The 20,246-nt window shown below is 38.1% G+C and overlaps 1 protein-coding gene across 9 annotated transcripts in view; it reads left to right on the top strand.

The window, feature by feature from the left end:
* Positions 1-20,246, top strand: part of THOC2 (THO complex subunit 2) — a 114,022-nt gene that overhangs the window by 32,159 nt on the left and 61,617 nt on the right. For 8 of the 9 annotated variants that reach the window (XM_049644809.1, XM_049644811.1, XM_049644808.1 and 5 more), the window contains exons 8-9: positions 7,875-8,041; positions 18,738-18,830. In XM_049644809.1, coding sequence (XP_049500766.1) covers positions 7,875-8,041; positions 18,738-18,830 — 260 coding nt within the window. Of the gene's footprint in view, positions 1-5,061; positions 6,435-7,874; positions 8,042-18,737; positions 18,831-20,246 lie in introns of those variants that run through there. The other variant, XM_049644817.1, reaches the window with a different exon arrangement.

The following is a 20,246-nucleotide window of genomic DNA, read 5'->3' as shown; positions in this document are numbered from 1 at the left end:
CCCCCCCCCCCCCCCCCCCCCCCCCCCGGTTATCTCTCTCAAATAAATAAACTTAAAAAATTTTCATTGTGCTCTGTAAGTTCCTCATTGTTTGTGTTTTATCTGTTGTTGACTTTTTTTTTTTTTTTTTTGAGAGAGAGAGGGAGACCATGCCTGCCCAAGTGTGCACATCGGGGAGGGGGCAGAGGGAGAAGGAGAGAGAGAATCTTAAGCAGGTTCCATGCTGGGCATGGATCTCAGGAGTGATCTTAAACAACCGTTAGATCATGATCTGGGACCAAATCAAGAATTGGACACCTAGACTCCTGACTGATGGAGTCTTCCAGGTGCCCCTGTTGACATTTCTTGTCTATCCTTGTTTCTTTTAAGTTTTGTCCTTGTGGGTTTATACCTTTTTAGTCCTTTGCTATTTTAGGAACATTTCACAGAAGGATTTTCTTGAAGGTATGCTTTTATCTAACTGGGAAAATAAACACTACTGTCTTATCTTGAACTTTGCTCTCATACGGAACAGGTTATGTTACTGTCTCTGAAGAACAATGTGGTAGTCACAACTACAAGCTCACGATATATATGGATTTTCCATGAATATAAACAATTTGATTTCTTGGGCTAAACCCCTATTCTGGTTTATCAGCTGTACCCCCAAGCACATTAGAACAGAAGCACTCACATGTTACCTCCTCAGTATCGCCTTCCCTGGCCACCTCCCTCAACACTCCCTTTCATTTACTAGTTTTCCTTCTGAGCACTATCACCATATAATATGACATGAATTTTATTTTCTACCCCCATGGGAGTGCAAGCTCCACAAAAGCAGTGGTCTTGTTTGGTTAGTATCTCTAACCTCAGTGCCTAGTGTGTAGGTGCCAAATAAATACTTGCTGAAAAATGCGTGCATCTTTCTCTCTTTCTCATAGAGTTTACAGTGATTTCTTCACCTCTCTTCTTTGACATGTAGAATTTTAGTAAGCTCAACTCCCTGACTCAGGGTTTCTCTCTGGGTAGCTGAGTCCATCCTCCTCCCCATTGTCTGAGAAAGGAGTTTTTCATCGACGTGAAAATTGAGGTTAAGACTCCAGTTCCAATGAGTATTCTTTCAGTGTTAAAAATTTATTGGATTTCCCCTCAATGCAGACTCCATGCAGGCCTTGTCTCATCTGGCCAAAGCCGTTCACTGACACAGCATCTTATTTTTCATGGCATCTTTGGATGAGTTTTCCCTTGTTTATTCCCATTGATTTCTCTATAGGAGCAATCTGGACATAACACCTCTTACAAAACTATCTCAGGTCTGATTTCCTTCACTAACCGTTGGCAGAACTGATGCCTAGTTTGAGAGGTATGCATTTAAATGCGCTTAAATTTCCGGACACTTGGTCTGATCAGAAGAACTCCTTATTTATCATACTTTAATTAAAACCTAGTCATTTGTTCCCTAAAAGATTCTTCTGGCACATTAAAATGTGCATATCCTAAACAAAATAAACAGTGTTTTATATCCTGTGAGACAGTGGCTGTTTACTTCATGAGTAAGCAAAGAAGCAGAATCATTGAGTCCACCTGATGGTTGTGATCTCAAGTCTGACACTAGATTTTAAAAATTATGAAATGGAATGGATAGCAATTAGTAGGCTCTTCAGCTACCAAGTCATAGACCCCACGCAAATGAACCCTGCATCCAGATGGCAAAAAGCATCTTTTAGAGGTCACCTGGGTGGCTCAGTCCATTAAGCGTCTGACTGTTGGTTTTGGCTCAGGTCATGATCTCAAAGTTCGTGGGTTCAAGCCCCATATCGAGCTCTGTGCTGATGGTGCAGAGCCTGCTTGGGATTCCCTCTCTCCACCTCTCCCCTGCTTGCTCTCTCTCAAAATAAATATAAAAATATTTTTAAAAAATCTTATAGAAATTCAAAGAAAGATATCAGAGATGGACTCCTTTGTTGAACCAAACTATAGGCACTCTACTTTTCTGAATGCCCTTTAAATAAAAGTAATAGCTGGGTACTCTTTTTCTTTCTTCTAAATTAGAGGTCAGCAAGCTTCTATAAAGGGTAAAATAGTAAATATTTGCTTGCTTTGTGGGCCATATGTTGCCCTATTCAACTCTGTTGCAACTATTCAACTCTGCTATTGTAGTGTGAAAGCAGCCATAGACAATATGTAAATACATGTGTTCTAATACAACTTTATTTATAGAGACCGACTGTATTTGACCCACGGGCCGCAGAATGCTGATTTCTGCTCTAAATCAAGAGTTCTGGCTAAAAATTAGTCTTGGGGCAGGCTAACGAGTTTAGTTTTAGGGAGTGCAAATGGTTCTTCCCGATTTTGGGTTTAGTGGTCCAGGATCTGTTTGGCCTAGACTCTAACCCTTTCCTTCTCACCCAAAAGCAGAACCCTCTTCACCAAGCCTTGGGACCTTCATTTGTTGTCTTGTGTCCAAGGCTGTAGATTTTGCTGGGGGTGGGGAAGCCTGGGGTGGGGGCCTCTGCACCTTCAGTCCCACAAGTCCTCTTGGTTACTTGGCAAGTGACCAGAGAGCCATTAAAAACCAAGTAAGACGCCAGGCCAAAGGATTCTTGGGCAATTGTGGGACATTTAACCCCTTTGACTAATTTTTCTTGAGTGTACTTTAGTGTACTAAGTATATACGTACTTAGTATTTTATTGGACCAATAAAATATTTGTATTGGACCAACTACAAGTATTTGATTGGACCAATCTGGATATAAGGGCCATTCAGCCTAGAGGCATCTTATCTCTGTGTCCCTTTGAAAGGGAAGCCAGTTGACTGCTTCCTTTACCTATGTTTTTGCTTTATTGAAGTTTCTTTACTATTATACTAATTACAAAGAAGTTGTTTTTTCCACTGTGACAAAGAAGACGGCAGTTGCTGTTCTCAAGCATACTGTTTTGTTTTTTTTTAAACATACTTTTTTTTTTTTTTCTTACAATTATACTTTTGTTAGGTACGTTTCTCTGCATCTTGGTTCTCTGGTTCTTTCCTTCAGATGTGCAGTTTTTTGCAAATACTACTACTTCTTAGAAATAGTCCAGCATAGGTTTTTATTAGCTTGTTTTAGTCCGTTTGGACTGCTATAACAAATTACCACAGACTGGGTGGCTTCTGAACAACAAAAATGTATTTCTCCCAGCTCTGGAGGCTGGAAATCCAAGATCAGGGTGCCAGCGTGGTTGGGTTCTTGGTGAAGGCCTCCTCCAGGTTGCAGACTGCTGACTTCTTGCTGCATCCTCACATGGTACAAGAGGTAGGGGACTTCTCTTTTTTAAGGGCATTACTCTCATTCATGAGAGCTCTGCTCTCATGACCTAATCACCTCTCAAAGACCTCATCTCCCAAATACCATCATATTGGGGATTAGAATTTCCACATATGAATTTGGGAGGTGGGGCACAAGCATTCAGACCTGGCCAGTTTCTGAAGTCATTATAGATGCCAGATCATGTCCTTCTGTTCACAGAATGGTTTTTCTCTGTCTCATAAGGTCGTTTCTGTTCAGAACATGATGATTGAAGCTATCTTTCTGTCTTCTTGTTTGAAATGTACAGGCTGGACATCTCTCCCAGTCTTGTTTACAATATTACCTTGGGATTTTTTTTTTTTTTTCTGTCCGGAATCTCAATTTGGCCCACTGCTAAAACAGGCATTGTCAGTTTAATCAATATATTTTTTTTTACTCTAGTTGCAATCACTTGCTCTAATATACTAGTCATCTTGTCTATCTTTCGGGGGAAACTTGAGTTACTTTTCAGTGCATTGCTTCAAAGGCCTGTCATCCAAAAGGTGTGAACTCTTTTAGGCCTTTTATTGATCTCCATATCACAAGCACCTGGCACATAGCAGGTAGTTATTTAATGTTTATTTAAATGAAGGAATGAGTACATTCCAGATCTGTCACTTATTTTTCTACTTGCTCCCTTCCAATATGGTTCTGTTTGTTCCTTGAAAGCCATAAAGGCATTATATGTGTGTATATATCCCTAATGTAGCTGGTGATCGAGGTAGGGAGCTAGGCTTCTGCATTCTTTCAAGAGCACATGACTGTTGATGCTTGGGCTAGACAAAAAAGCCTTTCTAAGATGGTTGAGCACAAGAGTGCCTATGTTCTACCACAGCTGCCATTAGAAAAAAAAATTATTTTGGACATTCTAAGCTTACTGATTATTACTAGAATCTTATTCTATATGAAATAGCTTAACTGTTACTTAGCAAATCTTTAAGGCTTTAAAAATCATTTTCTAAATCCTGGGTTTGGTTACTTGTAACATCTTATGGAGCAAAAGTCATTCTAATTGGTTGGACTAACTTATGACACCTGAGACACTTAATAGAAAACTCAAAAACCAGTTTTTCTTTTGTGAAAGATGCAAAGGTTGATATCTGTTATAAATAGAAGTACATAGCTTTTCTTTTAGATTACTACCTTAAATTGAACCTAGAAAGAAATTGGTAGCTCACAGTGCAGGTCGCTGATAGAATAGCTTTGATGCTATTCTGTAATACTGTTAAAAAAGACATGAGGGTGGTTCACACTAGCATGCTGAAGGTCTCAACTTTTGCAATGTTAATGAAACAAAACATTTTCTATGTAACATGTTGCTGTTCTAGTCCTTATTTCACAGGTTTTGTGTATGTAGCTTAAGAGGTAATTATAAACCCACAATCTTATCAAAATTATATTTAATATATCTTTTTTTCATCTCTGATAGAGTATTTTTATTTAGTGATTGGATTTTATATTTAGTAAGTTAAGAGCAGTTATAAAGCTGGAGAATTTGCTAGGTCTTGCTTTCATAATCTTTATTGTCAGTGTTAGAGCAGGTTGGAGGCATTTTTTTTTCCAGCTCTATTCAGGCATATTTGACATAAATAAACTGCATATTTCAGGCATACAATTTGAGTTATAATGTATGTATACATCTGTGAAAACATCACTGCAATCTAGATAATGCACGTTTCTGCCACCTCCCGCCCCCCCCCCAATTTTGTCTTGCACCTTTGTATTTCATCCTCCTTCACTGTGTTTCCTCCTCTCCAGGTAACCACTGATCTGTTTTCTGTCACTGTAGATTAGTTTGCGTTTTCTAGAATTCTTTTATAAATGGAATCATACAGTGAGTATTCTTTTTTGGTCTGGCTTATTTTATGCAGCATAATTATTTTGTGATTCATCCATGTTGTTGCTTGTATTATTAGTTCTTATTATTGCTAAGTAATTATTCCCCCTTACATACTACAGTTATACTGAACTACAGTTTGTCCATTTATATGTTGATACACTTGAGCGTGTACTATTACAAATAAAGCTGCTATCAGTTCTTGTGTACAGTCTTTGTATGAACGTAGACATTTATTTCTCTTGGGTATATACCTAGGAATGAGATGGCTGGGTCATAGGGTAGTTACCAGTTTAACTTTTGAGGGACCTGGCAGTTTTACAAAGTAGTTGTACCATTTTACATTTTATATTTCCACCAGCTGCTTTTAAAAATTCCATTTGCTAGGTGCCTGGGTGGCTCAGTAGGTTGACTGTCTGACTCTTGATTTCGGCTTGGGTCATGATCCCAGGGTCGTGGGATCAAGCCTTGTGTTGGGCTCCATGCTGAGCATAGAGCCTGCTTAAGATTCTCTACCTCTCTTGCTCTGCCCCTCTTCTCCAAATGCTCGCTCTTGCTATCTCTCTCTCTCTCAAATTATAAAAAAAAAAATTCCATTTGGTATTTTGGAGTCACTTTTACATTCGTAAGCCATACCTTTTGGGGGTATAGGGAGAGGCAAAAATATTTAGAAGTTTTCTTCTCAGACCTTCAGGTAAATATTTCTTTGGAGAATTTATGAGAATCTGGAGCTCTTTTCAGTAAGACATGATCCTTTGTTAGTCTTTTTTCCCCTTGGTATGAGAAATAGAAGAATATGTTTTCTTTGGATTTTATAAAAAACAAACAAAACAATAAAACGAAACACTTTTTATATTTGGAGAGTTTGGTTTCGTAAGTGATTGCTAAGATGCTATGAATCAGATATTAATTTTACAGCATTAAAGATAAGTGTGGAGTTAATAGAAGTAACTCAAACTCTCTTATAAAATAGGTTATATAAGAATTTTCTTTGAAAAAATCTCTTAACTCATGTATAACACACTGTGTTCAGAACTAACATTTCCAAGTTCAACAGTTGTTTTTTTTCCTTCCTCCAGCATTAGAAGAAATCAGTATTTATTTGCTTGCCCCAATGAAGTGGCTAGCTTGCATTTAGGAGCTACGTCTAATGAAAAATGTAATTTAAAATTCTAGAATTCCATTCAGCTTGATGTACAAGGCCTGTGGGAATTGATATACATTGAGGGAAGAACAGATTGATATCTCATGCTCACTCTGGGTCATAGGCATTCATTTTATTGAGAGGAATGGTGGGTATAATCTGTATTGTTTAAATTTATTTGTCTCTTTGGGGCACCTGGGTAGCTCAGTCGGTTGAGCATCCGACTTGGGCTCAGGTCATGATCTCGCAGTTCGTGGGTTAGAGCCCGGCATCAGGCTCTGTGCTGACATCTCGGAGCCTGGAGCCTGCTTCGGATTCTGTCTGTCTGTCTCTCTCTCTGCCCCTTCCCCGCTCGTGCTCTTCTCTGTCTCTCAATAAATGTTAAAAAAATTTTTTTAATTTATTTGTCTCTTTTTTGTTGTGTGTAAATGTTTGCATTCTCATAAATTGAGTACACATATGATATGACTGCACTATAATGTAATTTTGGTAACAAGTGAAGCCGAATGCAAGTGAAATTAATAATGTATCAAGAATAGGGTGGCTGAGGGGCGCCTGGGTGGCTCAGTTGGTTGGGTGTCCGACTTCGGCTCAGGTCATGATCTCGAGGTCTGTGAGTTCGAGCACCGCGTCGGGCTCTGTGCTGACAGCTCGGAGCCCGGAGCCTGCTTCAGATTCTGTGTCTCCCCCCTCTCTGCCCCTCCCCCGCTCAAGCTCTGTCTCTGTCTCAAAAATAAATAAACATTAAAAATTAAAAAAAAAAAGAATAGGGTGGCTGATAGGAATGTCTTTTAAATCTGTGTCCATCGGCCCTTGTTAGCTTACCCTAAGAGATTAGCAAGGATAAGTAGCCATCGGCATCTATTCAGTGCTTGTTTTGCTTTCCTTGGCTACCTACATCGTCTGTTTTCGTCCTCTCTTTGCTTGTGTTATCTATACTCTTTTGTTATGTCCCCAACCCCTTGGTATTCTCTCCTGTTTTCAGTATCAGTAGTATACCTGTTTTCTCTTTAGAATGCTGCCAGAAACCACAGATATAAATCAATGGTACAGTTATATTTTGTAGTTTTGTTGTGTATGTAAGATGAACTAAGAAATGATTCTAAAAATGATATTCTACATTTATGAACCTGAGCTTTTAACTATTTACCAACATTCCAGGTGCTTCTGCATAAAACATTAAAGAAAAACCTTTAGTTGCCTAACTTGTAAATACGTTGATTGTCATATTATCCTGAGAATTAAAAATGTGGATCTTTTTCACTAGCCTGGGTAATCAAGAACTGAGTGTGGTATAGAAGAAAGTTTACTTAGTGTCACAGGTCCTGGGCTCCAGCCCCAGTTCTCTTATTAACCTACTTTGTAATCCTGGGCAAGTCCTATTTCTCATCTGTAAAATGTGGGCAGTGGACTTGATCATCTTAAAAATTATAAAGATTTTCCTCTGGTGCAGGGGAAGCAAACTTATAAAAGAAGTTGTTCTTATAAACATTTTGTCTTTTTATGTAAGTTGTCCCTGAAAGCTAATGGCTTTATTAGAAATGATGTATAATCACTTTTGAATTTGTGTATATCTCATCTGTTGCAGGATGCTTTAATCTGGATCCCAATAGAGTTTTGGATGTCATTTTAGAAGTGTTTGAATGCAGGCCAGAACATGATGACTTCTTTATATCTTTATTAGAATCTTACATGAGTATGTGTGAACCGCAAACACTGTGTCATATTCTTGGGTTCAAATTCAAGTTTTACCAGGTAAAAAAATGTGTGTGTGTGTGTGTGTGTGCGTGTGTACACAGATATATGTATATATATAGAGAGATTAATCTCATGGTTTTATATTTGCAACTTACATTTGTAAATTGGTTTTAGCTCAGCCATTCTAGCAGAGGTGGTAGATAAATGGATAACTAACAATGCCTTGTGCTAAGTACTGCATTAGTAGTATGATTGGCGTGATGTGAAAGCCTAGAGGAAAGCATGATAAATTTTTGCTTTGGGGGAGATGGAATCAGAGAAGACTTTATAGATATAACCCTTTTTTAACCTGGTCCTTGAAAGATGAATAGGAGTTTGTTGAAGTTGTCTGTTCAGAAGTAACAAATAGTGTGAGTGAAGATGTGGCAGTATGAACGTATATGACAGATTGAAGAAATGATACATAGTCTGATGTGGCTGGATTGTAATATGCAGGGAGGGAAAAGAAGAAACAGGAAGTAAAGTTGGAAAGGTAGGCACACTTTAGATTGTCAAGGGTTTAGAATTCTGTTGTATAGACAATGACCATGGGAATTTTTTAATGTATGTTTTACATCATTTTTCACCTAGCAAGTCTGTGCCTCTGATTATTTCTCTTTAAGTCCTTCTTTCATGTTATTACTACTGTTACGTTCTAAAAGAGATTGCATTGACACACTGCTCAAAAACCTTTGTCTGTAGGATAAAATTCAAACTTCTAAATGTGGCAGAAAAGGCTCTTCGCAATCTGGCCCTATTCTATCTTTCCAGCCTTATCTTTAGTGTCCCCCCCCCCCAAATCTGATATTCTAGTCATATTAAATTACTAGCCATTTCCTGAACTTAGGTATAGATGTTGCTATGTATAGACCCTTATTTACATGCAGTTCCTTATAACTAGAAAACTGTTCTTACCCATCTCACCTGTCTTTTCTTCATCTTGAGGACTCCTATTTATTCTTTACGATCAAGTGCTACTTGCTCTGTAAAGTCTTGGCTGGCACTTTACCCATGTGGAATTAGTTACTTCTTAATCTCGTCTCCTAAAACTTGACACAGATTTCTAGCACTTAGCAGGTTATATTAGCATAAACTATATCTGTGTCCTTTGCCAGACTGTGAGCCATTTAGGGCAGGGTCTTTCTTTACTAATTTCTCTGGATTAATTGACTGCTTAGCCTACAATAAATGCTCACTAATTGTAAATGAGTGATCTGTGTTTTTAGTAAGCTAGTGCTCACGATAGCATGGAAGATTTTAACACAATAAGGCCTCTATTGTCCTTTTGGTATAGCTTTGCTAATTTGTCTACCTGCCTGTGATATTCAGTCAAGAAATACTCATTTATGGGGTGTTTATGATGTGCTGTTGCTTTGCTAGGCAATGATGATACTCTGGTAAAGAGTATCTATTCCTGTCGTCTAGAGCTCAAATTCACATTTCTTTTAGGATTCTCAAAAGATAACACCACTTAATGCCTCTGCTTATCTTGCATTTTCTATTCTCTGGGATGCTCCAGAAGAGAAATCAGATCAGAACTTCATGTAACATTTTGATACCAAACAAGACACACGGCAGGGTTTCTAGGCTGGAGTACTTCACGTTTGTCCAAAAATTAGCGATGGCAGCTTTTCCTGTTCCTACCAGCAAACAAGGAGTCCACTCTTAGTACAGGGAAAGAGAAGTTGAAGTATTCATCACATCTTAAGATGTGCTGTGATTGCTTTGGGTTTGAGAACATGAAGCCAACTGCTGAAGTGATAGGGTAGCTAAAATTTAACTTGGGCATAATTAATTAGAACATAGGTTAGGGCTTAGGAGACTAGGTTTCAGAACATACTACAGTGAATAATGATGACCTGCTGCATAACATCAAGTATTATTAGTTGAATGTGAGTTTTAGAATTTAAAGATCTTTATATGAAAATGTTCCTCATAACGATAACACTTTTCAGCTGAATTAAAATATTGGGGTTGACAGTGTTGGAACAATCTTTTTTTAAAAATAGATGTTCTTATATAAGAAATACCCAATCAGGAGACATTTGATTTAGAAGTAACCTATTATTGGAAAGAGTAACCCTTGTATTGGCTCTGTGTAACACCATTCTTTTGTTTCTGTTGCCTGAGCTATCTTGTTGTGCAAATCTGCAGTCTTAAGGACCACTGAGGATAGAGGAAGAAATGTCAAAGATATTAGATAAATTGTGGTCTGGGAGGTAAAGTAAGGACAGCCATGAAAATGAAGAACTGCTTAGGGGATGTAACCCTGGGAATTGGCATATATGGTCACCCTTGTGTATTGGTCCCTTGCCTGACCCCGTCCTCCCCTCTTCCTTTCACTGCCTGAAAATGTTTACTCCCCTTGCCCACAACCTGTATTTTCAACCAGTTGGGAATTATTTGGATTAATAGGCTCCCCCCCCCCCCCCTTAATGCTAGGACTTCTAGACAGAGCTAATTATTATCTGCTGTGAAGTCTGTGAGAGTGATTTTATTCTAGTTCCAGCCTGGGATCAGCTATACTGGATGTTTTGACTTGGAAGGATGGTAGGGGATATAAGCAGTTTTAGAGCACATTTTGGAAAATTTGGCAGGCACATCTGCTTGATTCCTGTCACAGGGATGGCTGTAATAGAGGGCTTAAGGATAGCATGAAGATCAGCGTAAAGGTCTGAAAGAAAGGTGTCCTAGAAAGTGTGAGGGTACCAAAAGATAAACTTGGCTGGAGTTGTCTTGCCACAGGAAAGAGGAAGGAGATGATGACTCTCACCCATATCAAGGCCCTTGATTTCTGGATTCAGAACACGGCAATAGTAGTAATAGTGGTGTCATGGTTAGGTACTATTATAACCTAAATTCACTCACTTAAGAAATGTTAATCAACAGGGCTGGTTCATTCGGTGGAGCACGAGACTCTTGATCTTGGGGTTGTGAGTTTGAGCCCCACGTTGGGTATAGATATTACTTAAATAAAATCTTAAAAAAAAGAAATATTGATCTAGCACTTTTTATGTGCCAGGCAATAATGTTCTAGGTGCTGGGACTACATTTGGAAACAAATAGAAATTCTTGCCTTCATGACGCTTATGTTCAAGGTAAACTATGGTATGTTAGAAGGTGATCAGTGAGATGGGACAAAAAAAGAATGTAGAGCAGGATAAGGAAGAGTGGGAGTGCCAGAGTGGTAGGTTGCAACTTTACATAGAATAGTGAGAGTATGTACCTCATTGAAAAGGTACATTTAAGCAAAGAAACAAAGGATGGGAGGTGTAAACAGATATTTGGGGAAGAGCCTCTAGGGAAGGAGAACAGCCAGTGCAAAGACCTTAAGGTGTGAGCATGCCTGATGTGCTGGAGAACAGCAAGGAGACGAGTGTGGCTGGATCCGACTGATTGAGTGGGAGTGTGGTAGGAGATGAGGTCAAAGATGAGAGACCACATCACATAGGGCTAGTGCCACAGGGGTTTTGACTTTGATGCTGTGAAGCTCTTAGAAGATTTTGAGTAGGAGAGTGATGTGACCTGACTTAATTTTTTCATTTTGTTTCTCTTTTATGTTTTCACTTTATTATGAACATTTTCAAACATATAGAAAAGAGCGAATAATGTAATGAATACCCATAATCCCATCACCTAGAAGTAAGTTTATTAACATGTTGTTATACTCTTTTTGGAAATAATTTATATTACAGATACCATGAACGTTTACTCCTAAATACGTGAATTTGTACTTTTTAAAAGTAAAGACTTTTTCTATATAACCGTGATACCAGTTTCATATCTAACTAGACTGTTACTATATAATAAACTCAGACCATATCCAGATTTCCCATATTGTCTCCCAAATAATTTTACAACTGTTTTGTTCAAACAACGATCCAATCAGAGGCCATGCATTGTATTTGATTGTTAGGATTCTTCAGTCTCTTTTAATCTAGAATAGTGTGTCCCCCCCACCCACCTTCCTTCCTTTAATGGCATTAACTTGTTGGGACCATTACCGTGGAAGACTCCGTTAGCCTTCCAAGCATTAGATATATCTGATTGCTTTTCCATGGTTGGTTTAATTTGTTTTTTATTCCTTGTTTGTCGTGTGTACTTAGAGTTAGGTCTAAGAGCTTGACTGTGTTCAGGTAAAATATTTAATGGCAAAAGGCTTCATAGGTTGTGTTGTATGTTTCATACCGTAACGTCTCATACCTGCCTGATTTTTAATGTTCCGATAAGTTGATGACAGTCTAATTCCTTTATTCAACAATGACATTTCCCCTCACGTTAATAGGAAGTTTATCTGTAGGTTGATACTTTGGCACCATGTGAATATCCAGTTTTTCATTAACCTTACATTAAGTGGCTTAGAATACGTGGATGATCTTTTCCTGAATCAGTTATTTTCTTAGGGGTTCCAAATTACTGACTTACTAATGTTACCGTGTCTTCTACATTTATTAGCTATTATTCGTCTGTAAAGAAGAATTGTTCCTTCTCAACTTGGCTTGCTTGTTGTCCTGAAATACAGTTCTACTGGAAAGGCAGGACAAATGCTTCATTCTCCACCCCCATGCCCCATTAATTACTAGCTTTCAGAGTAAAGAGTTTCTTTAGTGGCCGCCTCTAATGGTGACATGAGTGGTATGTGTGTATGTGAGAGAGAGAAAGATAAGAGAGACAAAAGACATTGTGTACATGTGTGGTTTGACTTAGGTTTTCAAAGAAGCAATATGGTTGTGGTAACAGTTGGAAGTTAATGAGCTTCTGAATATATTTTGAAGGGTAGAGCCAGTAGTATTTGTTGATTGATTAGATACACAATGTCCAAAAGTAGAGTTAAGGCTATTTCTAACTTTTTTTTGGACTGAGCAGTAAAAAGGATGGTGTCATCATCAACTGAGGTAGAGTAAATTTCGGGTGGAATGGGTTTGGCGTATTGGGGGTAGGAATCAGGAATTCAGTTTTGCATATGTAAAATTTGAGATGTCTTAGATATCCAAGTGAGATGTCGAGTAAATAACTGGATGTATAAATCTGGTATTCAGGAGAAAGGACTGCATTAGAAATAGAAATGTAGGTGTCCAAAGCATGTAGATGATATTTAAAGTTGTGATACTAGATGAAATCATCAAGAGTTGGGTATAGGAACACAAGAAGAGAACCCAGGGCCCAGCCTTGGCACTCCAATGTTAAAGGGCCTAGGAAAAGAGGGGCAATCAGCAAAGGAGATATAGAAGGAATGTACAAGATAAGAGGAAAACAAAGAGAATGTAGCATATTGGAAGCTAAATGGAAGAAGGAACGATGACCTCTGTTAAATGCCTCATCTTAAAGAACTAAAATTTGGTCATTGGATTTATCATCGGGGAGGGCAAAGCTAGCCATTTTGGTAAAGTTGGGGTGGTGTTAAAGAATAGGGAGAGTGGAATTGGAGATAGAATAGACAAATCTATAAAGGAGTTGTTACAGAGAGGCACAAAGGTAGCTGGCAGAGGAAGTGAGCTCAAGAGAGAAGGTGTTTTGAAGATGGGGGAGAGAACATATTTTTATGCTAATGGGAATAATTGAGTAGAAAGGAGGAAAACTGGTGATACAGGAGAGAGAGGACAGAATTATTGGAGTAATGTTCTTGAGTAGGATAGAGAGAAGAGTTTATGGTATAAATGGATGGATTGACTTTAAACGGGAGCATAGAGAGTTCATCTAGAATAACGGTTGGAAAGGCAGCACATGTAGGTACAGCTGTTGGTAGGTGGATAGATGTGATGGTGGAAGTTTGTGGAGATTTTAACGATTGTTCCAGTTTTCTTGCTGAAATTGAAAACAAGGTCATCAGATGAAAGGATGAGAGAGGAGGTATTGAAGGTTAGGAGAGAATGTAGAAAACAGTTTATATAGGAGGGTAGGAAAGTGAATGGATGAGAGAAATAGAGTATGATTGTCCGGCAGCATTAAGGATCCATTTGAGGGTGGATATGTGAAATTGACATTTTGAGGGGGTTGTAGTTACTGGTAATATTAAAGTTTAGGATATGGAGTGAATGGCTGAGATGGGAAATAGGAGAAGATCTTTGAAAGAGAGGAGCTCAGGGTGCCAAGAGGCCAGCATGATGAAGTATCATTTACATATATGTGAAAACCTCTAAAAAATTAAAGGAATAGAGTCAGACAGAGTGACAGTGAATCAGAAGCTATAAGATCATTGCTAAGTGAAGGGCTGTGACCCACGAGTACATAGATGGCAACAGTAGGACCTGACTGAAAACAGAGCTCTGTCCCTCAATAAAAGCAACTAATGAACTGGCAAAAATTGTCAATAAACTTTTAACAGAATTCTGGAATTTAGTAAAAATAACTTACAGCAACTGAAGAAAGGCTTAGTGAAGAAAGAAGCTGCTGCTTTGGGCTAAGAGAGCACTGTTATCTTATAAATTGCCTGCCTACTGTCCCTCAATGATGGCCATGAAGATAGAAGCCTGCACTCCTAGTGTAGATTGGTAATGCCAGAGGACACAAAAAATTGTGAGTTGCGACCTCTCTGGCTTTTCTCTGAAGGACTGGTGTAAGGGCCTGTTTTGTTTTGCTTGACTAGGAACATCTCCAGAGCTGGGGTGGCTTTTGCCAAAAGGATTTGAAGGCACAGCTACTAGCTTTCGCGGCCTGGAACAAGAGACAGCAGTGAGAGAAGCAATAGAGAGACTGAAAGCCTGGGAAGAAAGAAGTTGGATAAGGAGATAGCATGTGCCAGGGAATTGGAACAAAAGGCCATGCTTATGTCCAGAACTGGATAAGTACTTAGAAAAGGGCTGAAAAGATCCTAAGCTTTTTCCTCTGGCTGGCATTCAGGCTCTGTGCAAGCAGGAAGTGAAGACTAGGAATTGTAAATGGCTTGCCCAAGTGTTGAGGCATGCCCGAACACAGAGCCAGTATGCAAAGACTGGGAGAGTGTTTTTTCTCTTTCTTTTTTCTTTTTTTCCGGGCTTCGGGCCCTTAAGAAAACTCAAAACAGTAGCTGACCACTAAGCTAACAACAGATTTCAGTGGCCACACACGACAATAATATAGACTTTGTAAGTCGTCACTAAATAAGAAAACAACAGTAATCCACATTAAGCATCAACAAACCCCAGAGATGGGGCATAATTTGATTTTCAGAGTTGTCACATAATAGTCAAAATATCCAGTTTTCAAAAAGAGATAATGAGGTATGCAGTGAAACAAAGTATGGCTCATTCACAAGGAAAAAAATAAAACAAATCAAACAGAAACTATCCCTGAGCAAGCCCAGGAGATGGAATTACTAGATAAATAATTTAAATCATCAGTCCTAAATATGTTTATGATCTATAGGAAACCATAGGCCAAGAGCTAAAGGAAACCAGACAGAATATCAGTAAAGAAATAGAAATTATAAAAAAGGAACCAAACAAATTCTGGAGTAAAAAAGTAAGATAACTGAAATGAAAAATTCACTAGAGAGGTACAACAGCAGGTTTGAGACGGCTGAAGAAACAACAAGCCAACTTGATGAGCCAATTGAGGTTATCTGGTATGAGGAGCAGAAAGAGAAAAGAATGAAGAAAAATGAACAGTCTAAGAGACTAGAAGACACCATCCAGTACCATTATGTGTATTGGAGTCCCAGAAGCAGAGAGAAAAGGGACAGAAAGCATGTTTGAATAAATAATGGTTGAAAATTTCCCAAATGTGATGAAAGATGTGAATCTACACATTGAAGAAGCTCCACAAACACCGAGCAGGATCAACTCAAAGAGATCCACACCAAGACACATTATGCTCAGATTGTTGAAAGACAAAGATAATTTTGAAAGCAGCAAAACAGATATGATCCCTTGCATACAAAAGATCCTCAATAGGATTAACAGTTGGTTTTTCTTCAGAAGGCATTGGGTGGCATATATAAAGTGCTGAAAGAACAAAACTGTCAGTAAAGAGTTCTGTATCCAGCAAAACTACCCTTCAGAAATGAGAGATTATGACATTCTAAGATAAACAAAAGCTGGGGGAGTTTGTCACTAGTAGACCTGCCCTACAAGAAATGATAAGGAGAGTCCTTCAGGCTGAAATGAAAGGATACTAGACAGTAATTTGAAGCTATATGAAGAAATAAAGAATATTGGTAAAGGTAACTACATAGGTAAACAAAAAAGCCAAAATTACCAATATTATTGTAGTTTTTGGTTTGTAGCTCCTCCTTTTTTCTCATGATTTAAAAGACAAAGGAATAAAAACAATTATAAATCTAATTGGAACATAATGTAACAATATAAAAGGGGGAAGGATTGAGATGTATAGGTACAGAGTTTTTGTATACTATTTAAGCTAAGTTGGTATTAGTTCAAAGTACACTGTTAGAAGTTTAAAATATTAATTGCAGTATCCACTAGGAAAATAACTAAAAAACAAAGGAAAGAAGGGAATCAAAAAAGTACACTACAGAGAAAAAAATCAAACACAAAAGAAGGCAGTAATGGAAGAAATGAGGAACAAAAAATGATATATGTAGAAAACAAATAGCAAAATGGCAGAAGTCCTTCCTTGTCAGTAATTACTTTAAATGTAAATGGATTAAAATTTAGTAAATGGATTAAAATTTGTAATTAAAAGGCAGTTTGGCAGAATGTATAAAACATTCAGCTGTATGCTTATCGTAAGACTCACTTTTAGATCAAAGATAGAAATGTGTTCAAAGTGGAAGTATGAAAATAGATATCCTATGTAAATAGTATCCAGGAGAGAGCTGGGGTGGCAATTCTAATATAGGGCAAGATAGACAAAAATTTTTACAGTAGACAGCAAAGGACATTATATATTGATAAAAGGGTCAACCCATTAAGAAGATAAAACAGTTATAAACACATGTGCACCAAATAGAGCCTCAAAATACATGAAGCATACACTAACAGAATTGAAGGGAGAAATAGTTCTACAGTAATTGTTAGAGATTTCCATACCCCCTCTCATTAATGCATAGAACACCTAGACAAAAGGAAACAGGACTTGAACAGCCACTGTAAACCAATTAGACTTAACAGACACACACAGAAAACTACCTGGCAACAACAGATGACATATTCTTCTCTAGTGTACACGGGACTTTCTCCAGGATAGACCCTATCGTAGACCACAAAACACTTCTCAGTAAATATAACACATTGAAATCATACAAAATATTTTCTTTGACCACACTGGAATGAGACTAGATCACAGCAGTAGTGAGGGAGAATGACTGGAAGTTCAGAGCTGAGTGGGCTTTAGGGGAGGGTGGAGGGAGAATAAATACTCTGAAAACAACTATAAAAGAGCAAAGATGGCTCGTACCCCACCTCTACGCCTAGTAGTGTGAGGGTCTGGGGAAAATAGCCACCACTTGACTGGGTTACAGTGAGAGTAGTGTTCCTGTAGAGTGTTAGGGTCTGTTCGAGCAAGAAGGTGAAGGGAACAGAGGAGAGGTTCAGGATATATAGGGGGTTTTGCTGAGGATGGATTATGAATTCCAGAGGATTCCATGGAAGTTTTTCAAGAATGCAGAAAGGTGGGTTAGGACAGGACAGGGATTGTGCAGAGCAATATGAGGATTAGAGTATGGGAGTTGATGTTTGGCCTGGGAGTCAGGGGCTTCTTGTGAACTCATTAAAACAGAGATAATGGGAATAATGAGAGTGTTCCTGGTGGATCCAAGTCAGATAATAAGCTTTTGTGGGTTTGCTCTGAATCCCTGACCATTTGTTTTTATGGGAAAATGTTTTGATACTAAATAATCATTTATGTATTTAGAATTAAACTTGTTAAGTTGAAGATGTACCTGTCTTAATAGAGTGAACAAAGACTTCTTTATATGATATCCATTAACAAAGACTTCTTTATATGATATCCATTAGTTTGGTTAGCTTCCTTTGTTATGTCCATAACACCTATCGCAATTGTGGGGAGCCTCACAAAGAACTTGTTTTCAGCACTGAGTAGAAGAAGAACATAATGTATTGTCACTGTTTGCTTTTTATTTGCATTTTGCCGTTTAGTAATTGCCAGTTGTCCTGGCTTCAGTCTTCCATTCATCTGACCCTGAGCAGTTTAAAAATTTGGAGAAAGTCTTTTTGTTTCTGTGTAGGGTCCACAGGGCCGGCTTGGTTGGAATTGACCATGCTGTATTTTAAAATGTTGATTTATCCATGTGTAATAAGTATAGAGACCTGTTTGGAAGGGTAAATCAATTGACAAGCAGATACACTTAGCACAAAACCGCAGAAATAAAAGAAGGGGGAGAAAAGTATAAAGCAGACACAGATAGTTTGGCACTTCCAAATTTGTCATTCTTGTCTGTCTGCATCTCCACTGAGAACTACTTGGAAAAGTGAGTTAAGAAAACACACATAAAAACTGAAACCAAAAGTAATTATTATGCAGGGTAAAATATCACTTATTCTCTTTAATTTTCAGATTTAAAAAAAATATTAGCATGTACTGTGAAGTTTGTCCATTTTTGAAACCTTTCTTTGTGTTCATCAGAAGATGAAAAGGGCTGTTTACCTAATTATCTTTGTCCTCAGTTCAGATGTTATGTATGATCAGGAAGAGCAGTGAAGCTTATTGTTGATCTAGAGTTATTTGATGTAATTGTTCTTAGTTATTGGTAGGTAAAGAATATGATTTTAGTTGTACTTTATGCACTAAATAGAAACTTTTTTTTTTTTTCAAGGAACCAAATGGAGAGACTCCTTCATCTTTATACAGAGTTGCAGCAGTCCTTCTACAATTTAATCTTATTGATTTAGATGATCTTTATGTACATGTAAGTCAAGTGGGCTGCTAAGGATATTTGGCTGTCTATCCCAGGGGTGGGAAGAGGAGTAGGCAGCCATATAGTACTTCAAGATTGGTCCTAGGCTCTCCGGTTCTGATTTTGGAAGCCCTAATGCATTATTGCTTTGTGTTTACTTTATGAAGTGAATGAATGTAATTCTTTGACAAACTGTGGAAATTAAGTACCTTTTGTCACAGAGTTTGAGGTTGGCTATGAAATTAAAGCTGTTAATGTCAGCAAGGTGTATCTCATTGAGAGGGAGCCAAGTCCTAATCAATGTGGTTTTAGACTTTTCTGTTATACACAAATTGTCAGAAATATGGGATTACCTAAGATACTTTTTCCTTCTTCCCAAAATGTTAATTGTAGGCATTCAAGATGAATGGGGAACTGTATATTTAAAAAACAAAGAAACAGTAATTGCCATTTAAAAACCATCAAAACCATTTAAAATGGTTTTCTTATGTTTTTAATGTTTTTAATGGTAATAAATGACTGGTATTGTGCTTCTGTTGCTGGACCCAGGATCTGGAAGGGTGTGTATGTGATTGTGACTGATGACCTTCAGTTTAGCAACAGTTTAGCCTGTCAATTTGAAAAAACTAGGTTTGTAGTATAGAAATTCCTGTTTATTTGGTTATATAGTAGGATATCTATGGACTTAACTCTGTCCAAAGCTGACAATATCATCATTGTCTTTGAAATCATTTTCTGACTTCCTTGTCTGTCATGTACTATAGTTACAGACTAAAACTTAGTCTCTACCTTGGAAGCAGTCCTAGTCTAGCAATGGAGAAGACATTTTGCATTATATAGTAACTACTATATTGGAGGTACTCACAAAGTGCTGTGGGGGCTCAGTATAGATAGTAACCATGTCTGTTTGGGGGCATTTTGGAAGGCTTTTCCAGACTAGTGTGATGTTGAACTGGGATGTTGGTAGATGACACGGTGTTGGCCTGGCTTTAAAGGCAGGAAGCTTTGTAGGTAGAATTAACTGAATATAAAGGCAGGAGTATTGAAGGGCTTCATTATTATCTTAGGGGAACATCAGGAAGCTCCGAGTACTTGGAGCCTCGGGTAGTTTATGGGGAGGTGGATGAAGATGGAGAAGAGTAGGTTGGGGCTACACTTTCCAGGGCCTTTTAAGCACCATAGTAAGGAGTTCGGATTTTTTCTTGTTGGGAGTAGAGAGCCCTTCAAGATTTAAAGTAGAAAAGTGATGTACAAACTGAGAACATGGAAAATTTGTCAGTAAAAGGGGAATTCAAAGACAGGTATGAGTCTATAGGCAAGTATAGACTGGTAGGACAAATGGAAATATGATAGATGGTGATAGATTTATTACTAAAATGTTTGAGTTTGACAATAAATGCAAGTGGCCTAACTGTTCCTGTTAAGGTG

Source organism: Panthera uncia, chromosome X (genome assembly GCF_023721935.1).
Source record: "Panthera uncia isolate 11264 chromosome X, Puncia_PCG_1.0, whole genome shotgun sequence".
NCBI classification, from domain to species: domain Eukaryota; kingdom Metazoa; phylum Chordata; class Mammalia; order Carnivora; family Felidae; genus Panthera; species Panthera uncia.
The sequence above is the reverse complement of the archived record's forward strand: the minus strand, read 5'-3'. Positions and strand labels throughout refer to the sequence as shown.